Source organism: Lissotriton helveticus, chromosome 11 (assembly GCF_964261635.1).
Source record: "Lissotriton helveticus chromosome 11, aLisHel1.1, whole genome shotgun sequence".
Classification (NCBI taxonomy): Eukaryota; Metazoa; Chordata; class Amphibia; order Caudata; family Salamandridae; genus Lissotriton; species Lissotriton helveticus.
The window spans coordinates 1041812348-1041834810 of record NC_136072.1 but is presented as its reverse complement, the minus strand read 5'-3'; the positions used below and the strand labels follow the sequence as shown (position 1 = coordinate 1041834810).

Genomic DNA, 22463 nt, shown 5'->3' with positions numbered 1-22463 from the left:
CTTCGCTCCAACTATGCACTGCTACCTCATACCTGTACTATGCGTACTATACGTACTATTTTTTTATAATAATATTAATCTGTATTATTTACAGCGTGTTGATGGCCTACGCTCCAACTATGCCTGCTACCTCATACCTGTACTATACGTTATATTGGTACTATGTTATATACTATATTGGTGCTATGTACATGAACTTGTTGATGGCCTACGCTCCAACTATGCCTGCTACCTCCTACCTGTACTATACGTTATATTGATACTATGTTATATACTATATTGGTGCTATGTACATGATCTTGTTGATCTACCTCCCTACTATGCCCCCTTGTTCCCCTACCCTCCACCTGCCTTTGTAAAGCGCTCTGTTATCTGCAAAGATCTTGTTCGCGCTATATAAAACTCTCAAAATAAATAAAAAATAAATAAAATAAGGCTTTGCACAACGGCAGAAGAACTATTACTTCTTATGCATAATGATTGAATAAGTATACGTGCAAAATAAATTGTCTGAAAAGCCACAATTTTTGAATGAATGTGGGAAAGCTAAAAACTTTGCCACATCCCTCCCCTTGTTATAACGAGTCTTTCAAAGTCAAATTGTTTATCAACAATTTAACTGTTTTCTATTTGCTCACGGTACTTGCCTTCATAACAATCCAGCCGGCACGGCGCGAGGCGTATTGCTTCACGGAAGTGGATTATTGCCTCTTGAACTCTGCCCATATTTCTCAATGCAGCCCCTTTTAGTAATAAGGCTTGGACACTGTTGCTGTTTAACTGAATAGCCTTTGCTCCCAGGTACAAGGCGCGGGAATATCTTTTGCTGTAGAAACTGTGACACCTGTTGAGCACGAACAGAACAGAACGAGGGAAAGAATTAGTGCCAGCTTTTCACGTTTTGTGCCTCTACTGATAAAGCCCATTTATTTACAAAACTGTGAGCACTAGTATCATTGGGAAGGCAGACTACATGTAAAGATGACAGAGAAAATGCAGTAAAATAATTCTAATATATTTCACAAAACAATCCATACAGCATATGAACTTAACTTATATCAGTAAGGAACAGCATTTACTAATAGTGAGACTTGATAAAACTGTCACAAAGCCAACTATTATAGTCTTTTAGTAACAGATGCAATTCATAACACAATTTTGACAAACGCTTGTAGCTACAACGAAATCAACAATGATGCTATATTTCAGACAGGAGCTACTTTTTCAGCACAGGTCACAATAAACGTCAAAGATGTTTTAAGAACTCTATATAACGTCTCGCCTACACAAAAGATGATAAAATAATATTAGCACAGAAGAGGCCATGGAACGTACCCTGATACCACCCAAGGTTCTGCATGCTGATCTGAGATATTGAACAAACGACAACCCAGGCTTTCCACATCCTCAAGTCGACCTTCACGAGCCAGTAGATATCCGTAAACATCCATTCCTACGCAAAATAATCACATAAGAATTATCGTGCGTGCCAAAAATAAGGTTTTTTAAGCAAATTATTAATCAAAATGGCAACCTGTGAGAGACCGGTTTATACAGCACAAAATCATTTATTTGCAGCTTTTGTGCAGTACTGACAAGCACAGGTATATTTAACAAAGACATTTCTAACAGACCGGAATCTATGTTGAAGGAAGAAACGTGACCACGATAAGCTTTACTTTTCTTCTATTGGTAATATGAAGCAAACTTCAAACCTGGTTTTGAACAGAAGGACCAATGCCACATTATATTATTAATGCAATAAGAACAATTGATAAGACAGAATGCAGAACAATGTCATACATTCACCCCAATACAGAGATCTGGGCCTAACTCCATCATTTTTTTGCTCACCATGCCATTCCAGTTTAGACTCAGCCATATGCAAATCAGTCTTAACCCTGCGCCCAATGGGAACAGTCCAGCCCGAACTCCCAGGCCAGGTCCTCCCTGGACTGGAAATATGCATCCTAGGACCGGTTTCAGGCTTTCAGCCCTCATCAGCCAGGATAGCTTGACTCCAGTGGCATGGAGCACGAGACCCAGGTCTGGGATAACCCGTCCAACTCAGGGCGACAAATGCAAAAAGAACAGTTGATGGACAGAATGCAGAACAATGTCATACATTCACCCCAGTACAGAGATCTGGGCCTAAATCCATTGTTTTTTTGCTCACCATGCCATTCCAGTTTAGACCCAGCCATATGCAAATCAGTCTTGACCCTGTCTTATAGCTGGATCTGAACTGAGGTGGCAAAGTGAGCTAAAGAATGATGATGGATTCAACCCAGATCTATGACTGGGGGTGAGCCTCTGAAAAGTTTTAGCGCTCCGTCCATCATCTCCTTGAGTTTACTATGTTCGCCATAAAATGGCAGGGTATGTACAGACGTGGGTCCCTTGCTCACTTTGCCACTGGATTCAAGCTAGCTTGGCTGATGAAAGGTGTTACCCAGAAAACGGTCCCAGGACGCTTGTTTCCGGTTCAGGGAAGACCTGGCTTGGCAGTTCGGGCTGGACTGTTTCCATGAGGCACAGGGTCAAGACTGATTTGCATATAGCTGGGACTGAACTGAGGTGGCAAATTGAGCTAAAGAATGATGATGGTTAAACAAACAAGTGGTTCTGTTGGGTAGAACAAATTTCTTTGAGAAATGCTAATCTATGCAAATGAAAGTGAGAGCTCTATGATACACATATGCAACTGAGAAATCAATACTCAAGCTGAAAAAAAAATATTATAGCCTGGTGTTGAATTCATAAGTATTTATATTTAGAATTCAATTTAGTATTTGCTGAATTACTTCATTCAGTGACAAAAACAATTTATACAAAGTACGACCATCACACATATGTACAGTTAAGTGACAATTAGTGAAAAAAGTGCTCAAGTGCTGAGGTATATGTACAGGAATCAATGCAGTTATATACACAAGTAATAGATAGGCCAACAATTAATTGATCTCCAATGAATCCTGGTGTTTTATAGAGGAGTCATGGAGTGTTCTGGACCTAAAGTTAGCGTCGACGTTTCGACCATGGTGCGCCCCGGTTGGTGGTCGCTGCGGGTCTTTATCAAGACGGGATATGGTCGGTGATAGTATGGGTCAGGGACGATGATTTGCCTGAAGAGTAGGCACACGTATGTTAGCCAAAACCGTCGTAGAGACGATCAAAGGTGCTTGCTCCAACGTAGCTGAGAGTGAAGAATGATGATGGATTCAACCCAGATCTGTGACGGGGTGAAGGGGGGAGTGTCTGAAATGTTTCAGCACTCCGTCCATCATCTCCTTGCGTTTACATTATATTATTAAATCAATGACATGCTAAAACAAATTCATAGCAATATCTGTTTGAATATCCAAGATGTCAGATTGTTAGAAGATTAAAAAATGGGGTTCAGGGAGTGTACGCAGACTAGGGGCAAGTTGTCAAGTTCAATGATTATTTAAAAAAAATTAAGTGGCAATCTAGAGAATTCACTAAGGGTATTTCCTCCACCAAATTCCAGGTCTATTCCCTTCCAGTTTTAGGTATTCCTCCAGAATGCAGGGTTTTAGATTACCACCAGACTCTAAATCTCTAAACTCTCCATGTGAATGTCAAAATGAGAAAATAGAATTCCCCCAGTGACTCAAGAAGGGCAGTGGATCCAATAGGTGGCTCTGGGCTCCCTTTTATTGAAACGTGAAATAGCAATGCAGTGGGGCACACCCTCTAAACCACTCTTGATCAGATGGGTTGCTACTATGGATGTGAGTATGTTGTCCGAAAAGACGGTTTATAAGGTCAGGGGGTGCCCGAGTGTTTGGGATAAGAAATGGGGACGATGGAATACTTACAGAGGTGGACTGTGTACCTCCCCCTCAATTGATATGGCAATGTCTAGACGGGGTTCCCCCTAGTAATTGTGCCTATGATACACTGCTGTAATGTACGTATTCTATGTCAAGATTGTACTTTGAGATTACCTGCTGATCACTGTCTCTGCTTTTGTTCAATAAAATATATATTTTTTTTTAAAAAGAAGGGCAGTGGATCAGAACAATTTGGGATTTTACTCACGTTGTCTCTAAATTACCAACGGAAGTGAACACCCAAAGAGGAAGAAGCAAGCAAAGTAGAAAGAAGTCCATCAATAACACAGACAGCTCCTTCTTTAATTTTTGACGTAGGCCAACAAATCCCTTGCCTCAGACCTGCCTCCCAACGTAACACAAAGTACCTAATCATGGGAAGAAACATATGATGCACAATCAAACAGAAGCGGGAGCTTATTCACAAACCACCTCTGATAATAAATTGGAGGTCAGATGTGATTGAATGGGTGTTGGGAGGGATTGCGGTGTTACGTGCCCTAGAGGTTAAAACGACTTCACTTCCAATGAAACATGAAGAAGACTGCTCTTCAAGAATGTATGATGGACTTAGATGACATACTGCCTTGAAAGTTTATGCACTGCCTGCACAGTAGATTCATAAGGCAACACCCCCAGTCCTACATACGCCGAAACTCCCATCCCCCTCACTCGAGGTCCAATAGAAAGTAACAGATTGGGCGCCCACATACTGACTTGGTAAACTCAATAAACTGGGATCAGGTAACTGATACCTTGAGATTGAAGGTTCAGAACACTATTCACCCTTTTTCTGTAAGGAAACAAAGGAAGTCTCTTTCTGTAGTCTGACGTGTTAACTAAAGCTAATATAAGTAATACAGAAAATGCTCTTATTTTTATTTTTTGCAGCCTATGTTCTATACAGTGTTATGAAATGTGTAGATTCCAACTTTTTATACAAACAATAAAGAGCATAAAATAAATAGCAAGAAAGTTGAAGTACCCACCTTTAATGAGGTATGGATCCAACATTTGGGCCTGTTCAAATTTTAGAATGGAATTTTTACTGTCACCAGCTCTGAAGTGCAAGTCTGCTAAGCTCCCTAGAAGGTCCACGTTGTCTCTCAAAAGTGATTTCTTCTCTAAAGAACTGTAAGGAAAAGAAAAAGTGAACGTATTTCCGTCATGTTCTAGATTACTTAAATAATTTAACTGAAGCAGGCACTAACTAAATTCGCACTTTCGAAACAAGATTTAAATGCCAGGGATTATTTTACCCAACACTAATAAGCACGGTTTCTGCTGAATTTCATCCCCATAATCCTGTATGTGTCTAATCATGCCTCTTTCGGGATTCCACCCCTAGTATCACTCTTAGTCTGCTTTGCTCCAGCTTCTAATTGAAAGCATAAAACACTATGTTGGTTCTCAAACCAATCAAACTGGTCACTTCCCTTTTGGACGGGGTACAAGAGGGCATCTTGCTCAGTCTGTTTGAACTGCACTGGAGGAATGCTAAGGAGTCGTTGCATGATGATATTTCCTCATGCATTGCAAAGGCTGGTGGGTGTCGCTTTTCGAATTATATTATAAAACAGGAGAAGAGTGGGTCTTTTCAGGGTGCAGACCTGAAACTGCATTCGTAACAAGGACGTGTTTTTTCAGCAAAAATAGCGCAAGACTTCATTTTTACAAATTGAATGGGGTATTCCCACTTACATCAATACAATAATTAATGTAAAGTATTATATGTCTTGAAACTAGAGTTGAAGACACTTTATAATCGGATGATCAGCAAACATGTACAAAGACGATTTGATTACAATTAAAACAAAACAAGCACATGGGATGGCCACGAAATGCAGTGTGCAGTTTCTGTTTAACTGTAGGATCATATCTGGGTATTCTTTTCACATCTTAAGTTGACTGACAAGCACTTCAGTAAAGTCAATGTATAGTTACAGACTAGCATAACAGTAAAGTCAATGCATACTTGCAAATCATATGTACAGAGCCCTGTGTGTCATGTGGGATTTGGGTCTATGTCTCATTCGGCCACCATTTTATTTATTCATTCATTCGGCTTTCTACACAAAGTAGGGCATTGTGCACTCCGCATCAGCCATTATTCATAAACATTTTAACATTGCTCCTTTGACGGTAAGATGAGAATGAAGATCTAGAAAACTAATAAATAGATTTAGCGGGAGGAAGATGTAGTGTTGATGAATTTAAAGAAGGAGAACCCATGATGTAGAAGTAGGATTACTAGAAGGCGCCTTTTGCTTCTTAACAAGATACTACTATAACAGATAATCCATCAGCCCCAGAGACAGCAAAACAAGAGTAAGGACAAATTAGTAAGGATCCACTCATGCAAGCACTAAAGTATCTGTTTTAGAACACAAGTGATTAATACACAAATATCAGGGCTTAGAACTACACGAGAGCCGCAGAGGCTACTTTGTCTTTTGTGGACTGGTCCTTAGGATCTACCAGAAGAGGTCTATTAGTCTTCCGATAATAATCTGTGATGCAGGAATACTAAACAAGATGCTTCAGAAATATCGCTTACATTCCACTTGGATCTTTAAGTTTACCCTGGGGATCTTTTTAGAACTATTGACAGAAGCAATCTCTGTAATGGGAAATAAGTTTCCTTAAAAGTGGAAACAAATGTGGTTTGATTAGGAGAGTGAGTTGACTTGCAGAAAACAGAAGGGTGTTTAAGGCCAACTAATTCTGATGCAAGAAAGTAAGAATCACGGGCACGTACAGATTGGATCCATTCAACAGTCCAAAAGTCAAAGCACTCTTCGACGTTCTACAACCCTTTAATACAGAAATTTACCAAGTACTGAATTATTTAAACTGGTGATGTTGGAGACATTTCATGCGTTTCCGGAGTCCCAGAATCTCTAAGGGCCTAAATAGGATTTGCGACTCGCAATTAGGAAGGGGCGCTCCAAGGGTGTCTCTTCCCAATTGTGACTCGCTACTCTATGTAAGAATGTATTGGGACCGCAATTTAGCTAGGCTTTTACTTACTCCTCTGGGCTGCTTTATGCTTGATCACTGTAGTTAGACCTCCAGCACCGGGACACTTCAGTCGAAGTAGCTGTGTGCTATATAAAACCTTTTATTATTATTAGAGTGGAGTGGCATAGAGTGTTGTGGTGTAGAGTGGAGTGGCATAGAGTGTCATGGTGTACAGTAGAGTGGAGAGGTGTGGAGTGGCATAGTGTCATGGTGTACAGTAGAGTGGAGTGACGTAGAGTGGAATGGTGTACAGTGGAGCAGTATATACTAGAACAGAGTGGAGTAAGGTGGCGGAGTGGTGTAGAGGAAGTTGTGCAGAGTTGCACAGAATTAAATAAAGTGGCGGGAGTGGTGTAGAGGGAGCCGAGTGGAGTAAACTGTTTAGAGAGGAGGAAAGTGATGTAAAGTGGATTGTGTGGAGTAGCGTAGGGTAGTGTCAGAGTGTAAAGGCATGGAGTGTTGTAGAGTGGAGTGGCATAGAGTGTAGTGGAGTGTCGTAGAGCATTGTAAAGTGGTATATAGTGGCACAGAGAGGCGTACAGTGGCCTAAAATTAAGTGTAATAGAGTGGAGGGGCGAAGAGCCAGAGGGGCGAAGAGCAGAGTGAAGTAAAGTGGAGTAGAATGTTGTAGAGTATAGTGGAGTACAGTAGAGTGGAGTGGAATAAAGTAGAGGAGTGGAGTGGCATAGACAGTAGTGTCGCAGAGTTGAGTAGAGTGGCATAGAGTGTAGTATAGTAGAGTGGCATAGAGTGTAGTATAGTGGAGTGGCACAGAGTGCAGTATAGTGGAGTAGCACAGATTGTCGTAGAGTGTCATAGTGTAGTGGCATAAGGTGTAAAAGTGGTGTAGAGTGGAATGCACAGAGAGAGTAGTACAGTAGCCGAAAGTGAAGTAGTCTAGAGTAGACTGGTGTGGCATAGAGTGGAGTGAAAAGGGTAGAGTGGAAAAGAGCGGAGTGAAATAGAGTGGAAATGAGTGGAGCAGAAGTGAGTGGAGCGGAAGAGTGGAGTGAAAAAGAGTGGAGTGAAAAAGAGTGGAGTGAAAAAGAGTGGAGTGAAAAAGAGTGGAGTGAAAAAGAGTGGAGTAGAGTGGTATGGAGTCAGTAGAGGGCCATAATGTGTCGTTGAGTGGAATTTAGTAGAATGGCCCGGAGTGGAGTGGCATAGAGTGGAGTGGAGTGTCGTAGAATGTCATAAAGTGTAAAGTAGGGAATACTGGCATGTTGCAACCGTCACCCGCAGTATCTGACAACATCATCAAACATAAAGGTACCAGACAGTGAAAATATTTGTTCAAATCTCCCAGAAAATTCATGTTATGGTAAGGAGGAGGAAGGAGGCAAAACACAGCGTTTGAAAGATGATGATATCTCCTACTGTGTGTGGAGTAGAATTTTGCACAACTTACAATAGCTAGTATGATAGGAAGGTTTATCATAATAGTATTCTGTTACCTCGAAATTATATTCCAGGAAAGAACATGGTGTTAGTAAATTAGGTCGGGTTGTGTGAAACAGCAAACTACATCGATTTTCAATGTGCCAGTAGTCCTCAAATATTACTACAATAATCCCAAATCTATGGCACAAGCATTACATTCACTTTTTGAATAAGGATAATGGCTGTACACAAACTAGAAATTATTATTTCTATTAAAGTTTTTGGCAATTTTTATTTGGCTAAGAGTTAGAGGGGGGTATTGTTAGAGAGAATTTTCAATCTACTTCACCCTTCCTAGATTTATCAAAGCAAAGCACATTATCACCCTACATTTGCTTACATGACTCCCTCTTGACCCCGGCAGTACCCCATTTGCTTGCTTTTCTATCCCTCAAAATGTTTGGAGCACATCATCCACTGTAAAACACATCTTTTTTTATTCATGCACCCTCTCTTCTTTGCCCCTCTTCAATCTGTCCTTACCCGTGCATTCAAGCAGGGTTGCACTATTTACTGCCACAAACCACCTCAAGTCTTCCAGTCAAAATAACTGATCTACTTTACTCTCTGGGTAGCTTCAGGTTTCAGGAAGTCTTTATTCGATTATTCATCATAAAAGACATGCTAACATGCAATAATATAACACAATTTATACAAAGTTAGCAATATGTTAAGAAAATAATTTAGTGAAAAGTTAAAAACACAATCTAACACAGAATTAAATCACTTATATTTTACTTCATTTACAGGAATAAAAAAGGTTTTTTTTTAGTTTTTTTTTTAAAGTTTAAAACAACAATCCATATACACACCCCATCTGTGCGAGTGGTTTTCTTTTGGGAGTCATAGATCAAAAACATCCTGAGAGTACACGACAACAATACGCTTATGACAGATTAGCCACGCCCAACCAAGAAATTTAGCAACCCCAACAACAATCACAGTGGACGTATCTGATCTTAAAATTCTACTAGCTTCTGAAGCTGAGAGGGTGCCCAGATTTCTACAGACCGGGCGTAACCACTTAGATCTAGGAGCATCATATAGGGGGCATACAAAGAGGAAGTGACTAACACTTTCGCCCGACCCCGTGCACAATGGGCATTGATCTAATCCACCCTTGCCCCATGTTTTAGTGAAGGCCCTCAATGGTAGTGTGCCAGTTCTCAGTTGGTGGAATAATTTCCGATCCTGTGGTTTAGAGATAATGTTCCAATACGTTTCTAGGGACGAAACATCCTTCAGCAGAACGAATGCCGATGTGAGAGAGCTGGGCGCTATTTGAGAATGCCTTCTACCTATGACCCAATCCCAATATCGATCCTTCAACTCCTTTTTAGAAGGAAAGACAGCTGAATCTGGGTTAAGCCATAGTTCGTCGAGCCCCATTGCACTAAGGGTAGATCTTATTTCTTTAAACCACCCTATTTTACCAGAGCCCAAAAGGTCCCTAACTTCAGAGCAAGCTTTAGCATAAAGCAGAAGCTCAGGCGTTGTCTACAGACGCCTCCAAAACGCTAGGGGGCGATATCTTGCTAGGTCCTCCACTGGTTGGCACCCTAGGTCATATAAAAGTGGGATGCGCGGTGATGATTGTGGCAGACCTGTGGCTACCCTAAGAAATTTATTTTGAGCCACTTTAAGCGGATCAAGATTAGAATAGCCCCAAAGCTCGGCCCCATATAATACTGAGGGCAGAACTTTTGTGCCATAGATTTTAATAAGAGCTGATATGGGGCGAGTGTGGGAACTTTTATGCTCCTTGAAAAGGGCTCCTCCTAGTTGGGCATGTTTAAGAGCCAGTAACTCAACCTGCGGTGTCCAACTGAGATTTTCACTCAATGTGACTCCCAGGTAGGTAAATAACTTAGCCTGCTCGAGGGTGGTACCACCTAGAGTGACCCTGGCAGCAACTGGTGTCAATCCTCTTAATACCATGAATTTGGTTTTGGACACATTCACCTCTAGCTCATGCTCGCGGCAGAACAACTCAAAACGAGACAGGGCCTGCTGGAGTCCCTGCTTCGTCTTAGAAATTAACAGAGTGTCATCCGCGAACATGAGCAAAGGGATTTTCATCCCCGCCAGGGTGGGAGCATCAGTAGGATGAGATGTAAAGTAGTTAGTTACCCCATTAATGAATAGGGAAAACAATGTGGGAGCCAAAACACACCCTTGCCTTACGCCTTTGTCTACAGAAAATCTATCCGTGACCTCCCCAGGCTTTCCCCACCGAACTTGTGCAAAGGTATGGGCATGTAGGTTCACTAGAAGATGAACTATAACAGCTGGCAAGCCTAGTTTCAATAAGCAATCCCACAACTTGACCATGGGAACAAGGTCAAATGCGGACCTTAAGTCCACAAAGGCTGCACACAGCTTACCTTTACCAAGCACAACTGTCTTCCAATATAAAAGCATAAACCTGAGTACTTGATCTAGCGTACTCACAGGTGGCAGAAAACCTGCCTGTAATGGAGTAAGGATATCAAAATCACTGATCCATTCCTGAATACGTCCTAACACAAGTCGGGCTACTATTTTTTGCACCGCATCTATGAGGCTGATCGGTCGATAATTGGAGGGAACTAAACGATCGCCCTTTTTATATATTGGTAAAATTTCAGCCCCATACCAAGAGTCTGGGACCTTTGCTCCAGATGCTAGTGCGTTGGCCAGCTTAGTGATATAAGGAGCCCAAAGTTCCTGGTTATGTAAAAATAAGTCTGCAGGGATGCAGTCGGGACCCGGAGCTTTACCCCTTGGAATACTTTGTAGGACATGAGTAACCTCAGGGATGGTGAAAGTTAACGGTTCCTCATAATCAGGACAAGGAAGAACAACCAGGGCAACACTATTATTCCTGAATTGACCTTGAAAAAAGGAAACCCACTGCTGTTGGCCAACGGATGCAGGACTTGGGTGGTTGTCCTGACATTTCCCCCATTTGAGGAGGTGCCAGAACTGCTGCATATTCCGATGGCTGCAAGCTTCAGTAAGGGATACCCACCGATCCTCATCCCAGTTAATTTTTGCCTTGTGTTTTGCAACCTTATATGCTTCCCTACACGACTTAATACATACATGATTTTTAAACTTTATTGCCAATAACAGAGCCCCTTGCGTTCGCCGACACTCGTCGTCAAACCAGGTAATTATCCTAGGCTGCTTCCTCTTAGCCTGTATCATATTGGGCTTGACAAACAATTTTTTTAATCCCAGAAACAGATCAGTATGTATGCCTGTAATGTTTTCTATAATCTCTACCTGGGACCCACAATTGTTCAGTGCTTCTAAGGAATTGGACACTAAGGTTCTAATCACTGTTTGTGCCTCTTCATCCATGGCAATTTTAGGCCACCGCACCCTTCTCATATCATTACTAAGTATGGCCTCAACATGGGTAACCTCAGCAATACCACTTGCTGACCCTCGAAAGCTATAGTCCCTTAGGGCCAGCATTAGCGGGTCATGGTCACTTTCTGGGCGTTCCTTGACCTCCATGTCAACAACTGCAGCCCACAGTTTCACATCGACTAAGATATAGTCGATACGACTACTGTGTCTACCATTGTTGAAGGTGTGCCTACCCTGCATGTCAGATCTTACCCTACCATTTGCGGCTCGCAGCCCCAGATCGAGAGAAAGCCCTTTAATAAATGTAGCAGAGCAGGTCCATTTCCTTATCGGTGGCAACTCCAGCTGTGGGATACCCCAGGACAGGTCTTCCTCCTCTGTAAGAGAACCATCTATTAATCCCAGGGGCTCAAAGCACGTGTTGAAATCCCCCAGCAATATCCTATATCCTATATCCATCCTCCGATACACTAGAGAGGAAGTCGTCCAAAAGCAGGAGTGTGGGGGAAACCCTACCCCCCCCCCCTTCAGGCCCCTGATATAAACATTAACTAAAAGGATGTTTAGGCCTTTTTTAGATTTAAGCCTCATAATCAATATGTCTGGACTGTCTATAGCTACTTCCTCAGCCCAGACACCATCTCCCTGTCTTACCCAAATAGTCACCCCACCTACAGGACGCCCTCTAGGTCCCTTTGTGGCTTGCTTGCTAAAATTTAAAAACCCAACACGAAACACTGGGGATAGTGCCCACGTTTCTTGGAAAGCCCAAACATCCCCCTGGTCTATGTAATCAACCCAATGTGGGTTACACACATGGGATTCAAGCCCCGCTATATTCCAACCTGCAATCTTGGTATAGTGAGAGTCCATCGCGATTGGTATTATAACCCCAGACCGAGCAGGCTCACTGACTGGAGCAGTGGGCATAGTGACGTCATGTGGCGCTATTGAGATAGCAATCTATTGGTGTTGGATGGATGCACAGCTCAAAAGTTATTTGATATTTGAACCAAATTTGGGGAGGGTTCTGGTGCACCAAAAGGGTGGCGTCGAGGGTCCCACGACGTCAATACAATGCTGAGATAGTGAGACTAGAACAATCTAGAATCATCCCCCGTGGGCACTCGTTAAATCGTCTTCTGAATGAGGAAGACTTCCAGTTTGAGGTTTTTCTCAAATGTTCATTTTATTTCATGATTGACATTTAAAGTCTTTTTTGATTATTTTTGCAAACAATTTGATAATATCAGGCAATGTCCATTTCAAAATCACCAATGCATTTCGGGCATTAGATTCATGCCCTTCATCAGGGAGACGACACTACAAAAGATATATGATGAGTGACTGTTAATATATGATTAAAAACGGGTAAACAAACAGTTAAAGCAACATGGTTAACTCATTAGCATTAGGCTAAAAATGTAATGTACTAGTCAGTTGTTAAATTGGTTGGACTTCGTTGTACCAAAGACAGGTTATTGCAACAGAAAACATTCAAATAAAGAACAGTGTGTCAGTGTCACTTACATGCCTTTCCAAATCAGAGGTTCGAAGTCTAGAAGGAAAGTAAAGGGACTGGTTTACTATTAGTGCGGTCTGCGCGGTCTAAAAGCGTTATTAGAGGGATGGTCAGTGAGAAAAACGTTGGGATAAGACTAACCTGAATAGTTAGATTCCGGGTGTAAATAATCCAGTGCTCACTTCGGTAAATGCGGCACGAAGAAGACGCGCTTCCCTATTCAAACAGAGAGTTATCTGGTCATGTGGGTAGTCACATGACAAAAAGGATAGAAAAAAGACTAAACGTAGTTGGGTGGTTCCACTTGCTAAAGCGAGGGTAGATATCCATCTGCAGCTAGATGCCCACTCCAAAAGGTAAAACAATTTAGCACGAACTCATGTTTACCAGTTGGCAATATAATCTGGAGTATGCTACGCAAAAAAAATAAAAAAATAAAAAAATGAAATTAAAATCAAAGGACTCGATCCACTGTGTGTTGCATGTGGGGAGTGTGAGGTTGAGAGATTAGTCTGTTGCGCCACCGTAGTGGTGGATGGTATCAACGAGTGTTAGACCTTAAGCCTAATGTTAGTTAGGGATGAGTGTGATGAGTGTCCTGTGTGAAATATACCAACGCAATAGGCACAATAAATGATCATAGGAGCAATTAATTACAGGTAACATGCAAGTTCAATTCTCTCATTCAAGCCCATTGGCTTCTGGGTTGACAGTTTCTGGATCCATTGATTTTCTCTGCGGAGTAGATGGCTGGAATTGTCACGACCTTCAATTTTAGGAACAGTTTCCAACACAATGAATTTGATCTGTGAAATGTTATGTTTCTCTTCCGTGAAGTGCAGTGATAAGGCTGATTTGATATTTTTTAGTCTGATGTTTGACTTATGTTCAGTTAAGCGCACTTTGATGCGGCGCTCAGTCTTGCCCACATACATCTTGCCACACGGGCAACGTATCCCGTATATTAGGTTGCTTGATTCACAAGTTGCATTAACCTTGAGTTTGATTCGATGGCCTTTGGATGGGTGGTTTATGCTACTGCCTCTGATGATGTTATTACAGTGACCGCAGTTGAGGCACGGTCTAGTACCAGAGTAAGTGGTCTTGTCCGTGCTGGGGTTTTGTAGGATTTCTCCCAGGTTCTTAGCTCTGCTGAAAGCAAAAAGTGGTGGTTGGCTAAATGATTGTTTAAAATCAGGTTCAAGATTCAGAATTGACCAATGTTTGCGAATGATTTGTTTGTATCTTTTGCTGGCTGTTGAAAATTTTGATACCGCCACTATCCGTGACTGTTCTGTTTGTGGTTTGTAAGTGAGTAAGGTGGTTCTGTTGATGTTGTCAATTCTCTGTCTAGCTTGATTGACCACAGATGGCGGATACCCTCTTGCTAGAAACTTGCTAGTCATTTCTTGTAGTCGTACCTCCAAAGTGGTTTCATCCGATGTTATTCTCTTCACTCTCGCCATTTGGGAGAATGGTAAATTGTTGATTAGGTTTGGTTCATGAAAACTAGAGTGTAGCAGCATGTTATTTCTATCCGTAGGTTTCACGTAAAGGTCCGTTGTGAATCCCATGGGGGTTCTTGTCACTTTAACATCCAGGAAATTGACTTCAGTATTGGATGTGACCCATGTCAGTTGGATGCGTTGGTCGATGTCATTGAACTTCATCAGAGCATTGATGAGTTTCTCTTCGGTGTTAGTCCAAACGATGAAGAGATCATCGATGTATCTCACGATCATTTTCAGGTTGTCAGTCCATTCCTTGTTAGATAGAATGTGTTGGTTCTCATACCACTGCATGAAGATGTTAGCATACACGGGCGCTGCCGAATTGCCCATTGCCATCCCGGTGAGTTGTTGGTACCAGGTGTTGTCTATTTTGAAGTAACTATGATATAGTATAAAGTACATCAGTTCCATAAGGAAAGTTTGGAGGTCTCGATCCAATTCAGTTTGAAGGAGGGCTGCTTCCATCGCTTCAATGCCCATGTCGTGAGGTATGCTAGTATACAGACTCCGTACGTCTGCAGTGCATAGGATGATGTTTTCTGAGGGGTTCAGGGTCACCTTCTGGAGTTTTAGAAGAAATTGAGACGTGTCTTTGATGTATGTTTGCATTGTCTGTACCGTGGGTTGCATGTATCTATCCAGTAGTTGTCCGATAGGTTCGTGGAGACTGCCTCGTGTGGACACGATCGGTCGCATGGGTGGATCAAATGTGTTCTTGTGGATCTTAGGGACCAGTCTAAGTGTTGGACTTCTGGGATGCAGGGTTATCAAGAAATTCTTCGTCCTCTCGTTTATGGTGCCGTTCGTGAATGCTGTATCAATTATGGATTTGAGGTTTTTTGAATATTCTGAAGTTGGGTTGTAGTCCAATCTTCTATAGGTGTTGATATCCGTGATATGTTCCATGACTTTAGCATTATACATCTCGCTATTCATGATTACGATGGCTCCCCCTTTATCCGCTTTGGTGAAATTGATCAATTCATTAGAAGCCAGTTTTTTTAGAGTATCTAGATCCTTCTGAGTAGTGTTGCGACTTTTGGGTTTCTTGTGTGATATCTTGTGTAGGTCTTGTTTCACAAGGTTTTCAAATAAATCCAAGGTTTTGTGGCTGGTCGGTGCTTGGAAGGTACTGTGCGGTCGTAGTCCACGTAGTTGATCGCTGTCGGGTTGTGGGCGGTCCGGCACGATGTTGTCGAAGAAATGTCTCAATCTGAGTTTACGCATGAGTTTGAAAAAACTCACCTCCAGTTCTAGATTGTCAGTGGTGGCTGTAGGTACAAACGATGTTCCTTTCTGTAATAATGTCAGTTCATATGGGCTAAAATTGTAGTCGCTTATATTGATCACTAGTTGTTTTGTGGTAGATTCTTCTTGGTTCTTTTCTCCTTCTCCTTGTCCTTCTCCTTGTTTATGGCTGATGTACTTCGTGTAGTCGGTGGGTCCCTTTCTTTGTCTTTTCCTTGGCCCTCTCCGGGGTCTCCTTTTTGGGCCTGGCCCTGGTCTAAAAAAGGATTTATATCAGAGGTTTTGCTAGTGGTGGGTTCCTCCGTTGGTGTCTTATCATGAGGAGTACGGGTGGATTGAGGCTTGCGTGATCTCTGCGTGTCACTATCTGTGGAGGATGTGTCCGTGTTTGAGTTGTATGGGCGGTTTCTGCGTTTTTGTGCATAAATATCTGCCCATGTGTAGACTTCCCCAAGGCGGTAATCAAGAGTATCCCTTTTGTATTTGCGAATTTTTCGTTCGTTTATTTCCTTGGTGTGACGGTCTATTTGGTTTTTGATGTCTTCCAGAGTATTTTTAAGTTCATCCTCAGTCATCATCCTAGATAGTTCAGTTGAAGTTTCCTCAATCTCCGTGCTAAGTTCTTCTAGAATGTTGGATAGTTCCTGTATAATTAACAGAATCAGGTCTAATGAACATTTGTTCAATATTTCGTACCAACGTTCTTGAAATTTTTTTGAGTGCTTGCAGAGGGATGGTTTGAGTGCAATCCTCAGGCCACGTGGTATGCGTGCGTTCCGATGGTACCTTATGAGTGTACTTGCATGTAGTTGTTGGTTGGTTTTTCGTTTCGTGAGGTACAATAAATGTCTTATATTTTGCTCTTTAGATCGGCTTGTGCTGTCCTGCGTAAGTTCTTCCCTGATTAAGGAGTAAATCTGATCGGCATCTTTGGTTTCAAAAGCGAAAGTGGAGGCCCTAGCTTCCGTGCTTTTCGTGATATCGTCGTAGTTGCTCATAGTTAGTTTAAGGAGTTGTGATTAGGTGCGTGCCATCCGTCCCGTGGACTCTATGTGGACAATAATCTATTGGTGTTGGATGGATGCACAGCTCAAAAGTTATTTGATATTTGAACCAAATTTGGGGAGGGTTCTGGTGCACCAAAAGGGTGGCGTCGAGGGTCCCACGACGTCAATACAATGCTGAGATAGTGAGACTAGAACAATCTAGAATCATCCCCCGTGGGCACTCGTTAAATCGTCTTCTGAATGAGGAAGACTTCCAGTTTGAGGTTTTTCTCAAATGTTCATTTTATTTCATGATTGACATTTAAAGTCTTTTTTGATTATTTTTGCAAACAATTTGATAATATCAGGCAATGTCCATTTCAAAATCACCAATGCATTTCGGGCATTAGATTCATGCCCTTCATCAGGGAGACGACACTACAAAAGATATATGATGAGTGACTGTTAATATATGATTAAAAACGGGTAAACAAACAGTTAAAGCAACATGGTTAACTCATTAGCATTAGGCTAAAAATGTAATGTACTAGTCAGTTGTTAAATTGGTTGGACTTCGTTGTACCAAAGACAGGTTATTGCAACAGAAAACATTCAAATAAAGAACAGTGTGTCAGTGTCACTTACATGCCTTTCCAAATCAGAGGTTCGAAGTCTAGAAGGAAAGTAAAGGGACTGGTTTACTATTAGTGCGGTCTGCGCGGTCTAAAAGCGTTATTAGAGGGATGGTCAGTGAGAAAAACGTTGGGATAAGACTAACCTGAATAGTTAGATTCCGGGTGTAAATAATCCAGTGCTCACTTCGGTAAATGCGGCACGAAGAAGACGCGCTTCCCTATTCAAACAGAGAGTTATCTGGTCATGTGGGTAGTCACATGACAAAAAGGATAGAAAAAAGACTAAACGTAGTTGGGTGGTTCCACTCGCTAAAGCGAGGGTAGATATCCATCTGCAGCTAGATGCCCACTCCAAAAGGTAAAACAATTTAGCACGAACTCATGTTTACCAGTTGGCAATATAATCTGGAGTATGCTACGCAAAAAAAATAAAAAAATAAAAAAATGAAATTAAAATCAAAGGACTCGATCCACTGTGTGTTGCATGTGGGGAGTGTGAGGTTGAGAGATTAGTCTGTTGCGCCACCGTAGTGGTGGATGGTATCAACGAGTGTTAGACCTTAAGCCTAATGTTAGTTAGGGATGAGTGTGATGAGTGTCCTGTGTGAAATATACCAACGCAATAGGCACAATAAATGATCATAGGAGCAATTAATTACAGGTAACATGCAAGTTCAATTCTCTCATTCAAGCCCATTGGCTTCTGGGTTGACAGTTTCTGGATCCATTGATTTTCTCTGCGGAGTAGATGGCTGGAATTGTCACGACCTTCAATTTTAGGAACAGTTTCCAACACAATGAATTTGATCTGTGAAATGTTATGTTTCTCTTCCGTGAAGTGCAGTGATAAGGCTGATTTGATATTTTTTAGTCTGATGTTTGACTTATGTTCAGTTAAGCGCACTTTGATGCGGCGCTCAGTCTTGCCCACATTGCCCACATACATCTTGCCACACGGGCAACGTATCCCGTATATTAGGTTGCTTGATTCACAAGTTGCATTAACCTTGAGTTTGATTCGATGGCCTTTGGATGGGTGGTTTATGCTACTGCCTCTGATGATGTTATTACAGTGACCGCAGTTGAGGCACGGTCTAGTACCAGAGTAAGTGGTCTTGTCCGTGCTGGGGTTTTGTAGGATTTCTCCCAGGTTCTTAGCTCTGCTGAAAGCAAAAAGTGGTGGTTGGCTAAATGATTGTTTAAAATCAGGTTCAAGATTCAGAACCAATTGACCAATGTTTGCGAATGATTTGTTTGTATCTTTTGCTGGCTGTTGAAAATTTTGATACCGCCACTCACTTACAAACCACAAACAGAACAGTCACGGATAGTGGCGGTATCAAAATTTTCAACAGCCAGCAAAAGATACAAACAAATCATTCGCAAACATTGGTCAATTCTGAATCTTGAACCTGATTTTAAACAATCATTTAGCCAACCACCACTTTTTGCTTTCAGCAGAGCTAAGAACCTGGGAGAAATCCTACAAAACCCCAGCACGGACAAGACCACTTACTCTGGTACTAGACCGTGCCTCAACTGCGGTCACTGTAATAACATCATCAGAGGCAGTAGCATAAACCACCCATCCAAAGGCCATCGAATCAAACTCAAGGTTAATGCAACTTGTGAATCAAGCAACCTAATATACGGGATACGTTGCCCGTGTGGCAAGATGTATGTGGGCAAGACTGAGCGCCGCATCAAAGTGCGCTTAACTGAACATAAGTCAAACATCAGACTAAAAAATATCAAATCAGCCTTATCACTGCACTTCACGGAAGAGAAACATAACATTTCACAGATCAAATTCATTGTGTTGGAAACTGTTCCTAAAATTGAAGGTCGTGACAATTCCAGCCATCTACTCCGCAGAGAAAATCAATGGATCCAGAAACTGTCAACCCAGAAGCCAATGGGCTTGAATGAGAGAATTGAACTTGCATGTTACCTGTAATTAATTGCTCCTATGATCATTTATTGTGCCTATTGCGTTGGTATATTTCACACAGGACACTCATCACACTCATCCCTAACTAACATTAGGCTTAAGGTCTAACACTCGTTGATACCATCCACCACTACGGTGGCGCAACAGACTAATCTCTCAACCTCACACTCCCCACATGCAACACACAGTGGATCGAGTCCTTTGATTTTAATTTCATTTTTTTATTTTTTTATTTTTTTTGCGTAGCATACTCCAGATTATATTGCCAACTGGTAAACATGAGTTCGTGCTAAATTGTTTCACCTTTTGGAGTGGGCATCTAGCTGCAGATGGATATCTACCCTCGCTTTAGCGAGTGGAACCACCCAACTACGTTTAGTCTTTTTTCTATCCTTTTTGTCATGTGACTACCCACATGACCAGATAACTCTCTGTTTGAATAGGGAAGCGCGTCTTCTTCGTGCCGCATTTACCGAAGTGAGCACTGGATTATTTACACCCGGAATCTAACTATTCAGGTTAGTCTTATCCCAACGTTTTTCTCACTGACCATCCCTCTAATAACGCTTTTAGACCGCGCAGACCGCACTAATAGTAAACCAGTCCCTTTACTTTCCTTCTAGACTTCGAACCTCTGATTTGGAAAGGCATGTAAGTGACACTGACACACTGTTCTTTATTTGAATGTTTTCTGTTGCAATAACCTGTCTTTGGTACAACGAAGTCCAACCAATTTAACAACTGACTAGTACATTACATTTTTAGCCTAATGCTAATGAGTTAACCATGTTGCTTTAACTGTTTGTTTACCCGTTTTTAATCATATATTAACAGTCACTCATCATATATCTTTTGTAGTGTCGTCTCCCTGATGAAGGGCATGAATCTAATGCCCGAAATGCATTGGTGATTTTGAAATGGACATTGCCTGATATTATCAAATTGTTTGCAAAAATAATCAAAAAAGACTTTAAATGTCAATCATGAAATAAAATGAACATTTGAGAAAAACCTCAAACTGGAAGTCTTCCTCATTCAGAAGACGATTTAACGAGTGCCCACGGGGGATGATTCTAGATTGTTCTAGTCTCACTATCTCAGCATTGTATTGACGTCGTGGGACCCTCGACGCCACCCTTTTGGTGCACCAGAACCCTCCCCAAATTTGGTTCAAATATCAAATAACTTTTGAGCTGTGCATCCATCCAACACCAATAGATTATTGTCCACATAGAGTCCACGGGACGGATGGCACGCACCTAATCACAACTCCTTAAACTAACTATGAGCAACTACGACGATATCACGAAAAGCACGGAAGCTAGGGCCTCCACTTTCGCTTTTGAAACCAAAGATGCCGATCAGATTTACTCCTTAATCAGGGAAGAACTTACGCAGGACAGCACAAGCCGATCTAAAGAGCAAAATATAAGACATTTATTGTACCTCACGAAACGAAAAACCAACCAACAACTACATGCAAGTACACTCATAAGGTACCATCGGAACGCACGCATACCACGTGGCCTGAGGATTGCACTCAAACCATCCCTCTGCAAGCACTCAAAAAAATTTCAAGAACGTTGGTACGAAATATTGAACAAATGTTCATTAGACCTGATTCTGTTAATTATACAGGAACTATCCAACATTCTAGAAGAACTTAGCACGGAGATTGAGGAAACTTCAACTGAACTATCTAGGATGATGACTGAGGATGAACTTAAAAATACTCTGGAAGACATCAAAAACCAAATAGACCGTCACACCAAGGAAATAAACGAACGAAAAATTCGCAAATACAAAAGGGATACTCTTGATTACCGCCTTGGGGAAGTCTACACATGGGCAGATATTTATGCACAAAAACGCAGAAACCGCCCATACAACTCAAACACGGACACATCCTCCACAGATAGTGACACGCAGAGATCACGCAAGCCTCAATCCACCCGTACTCCTCATGATAAGACACCAACGGAGGAACCCACCACTAGCAAAACCTCTGATATAAATCCTTTTTTAGACCAGGGCCAGGCCCAAAAAGGAGACCCCGGAGAGGGCCAAGGAAAAGACAAAGAAAGGGACCCACCGACTACACGAAGTACATCAGCCATAAACAAGGAGAAGGACAAGGAGAAGGAGAAAAGAACCAAGAAGAATCTACCACAAAACAACTAGTGATCAATATAAGCGACTACAATTTTAGCCCATATGAACTGACATTATTACAGAAAGGAACATCGTTTGTACCTACAGCCACCACTGACAATCTAGAACTGGAGGTGAGTTTTTTCAAACTCATGCGTAAACTCAGATTGAGACATTTCTTCGACAACATCGTGCCGGACCGCCCACAACCCGACAGCGATCAACTACGTGGACTACGACCGCACAGTACCTTCCAAGCACCGACCAGCCACAAAACCTTGGATTTACTTGAAAACCTTGTGAAACAAGACCTACACAAGATATCACACAAGAAACCCAAAAGTCGCAACACTACTCAGAAGGATCTAGATACTCTAAAAAAACTGGCTTCTAATGAATTGATCAATTTCACCAAAGCGGATAAAGGGGGAGCCATCGTAATCATGAATAGCGAGATGTATAATGCTAAAGTCATGGAACATATCACGGATATCAACACCTATAGAAGATTGGACTACAACCCAACTTCAGAATATTCAAAAAACCTCAAATCCATAATTGATACAGCATTCACGAACGGCACCATAAACGAGAGGACGAAGAATTTCTTGATAACCCTGCATCCCAGAAGTCCAACACTTAGACTGGTCCCTAAGATCCACAAGAACACATTTGATCCACCCATGCGACCGATCGTGTCCACACGAGGCAGTCTCCACGAACCTATCGGACAACTACTGGATAGATACATGCAACCCACGGTACAGACAATGCAAACATACAT

General features: G+C 41.8%; 1 protein-coding gene across 2 annotated transcripts in view; it reads right to left on the bottom strand.

Moving 5' to 3' along the window:
- The window catches only part of ANAPC7 (anaphase promoting complex subunit 7), a 250367-nt gene that overhangs the window by 28249 nt on the left and 199655 nt on the right, over positions 1–22463 (bottom strand). For both annotated transcript variants that reach the window (XM_078667494.1, XM_078667493.1), the window contains exons 6-8: positions 4847–4989; positions 1336–1453; positions 648–844 (exon numbers count right to left, since the gene is read on the bottom strand). In XM_078667494.1, coding sequence (XP_078523620.1) covers positions 648–844; positions 1336–1453; positions 4847–4989 — 458 coding nt within the window. The remainder of the gene's footprint in view (positions 1–647; positions 845–1335; positions 1454–4846; positions 4990–22463) is intronic.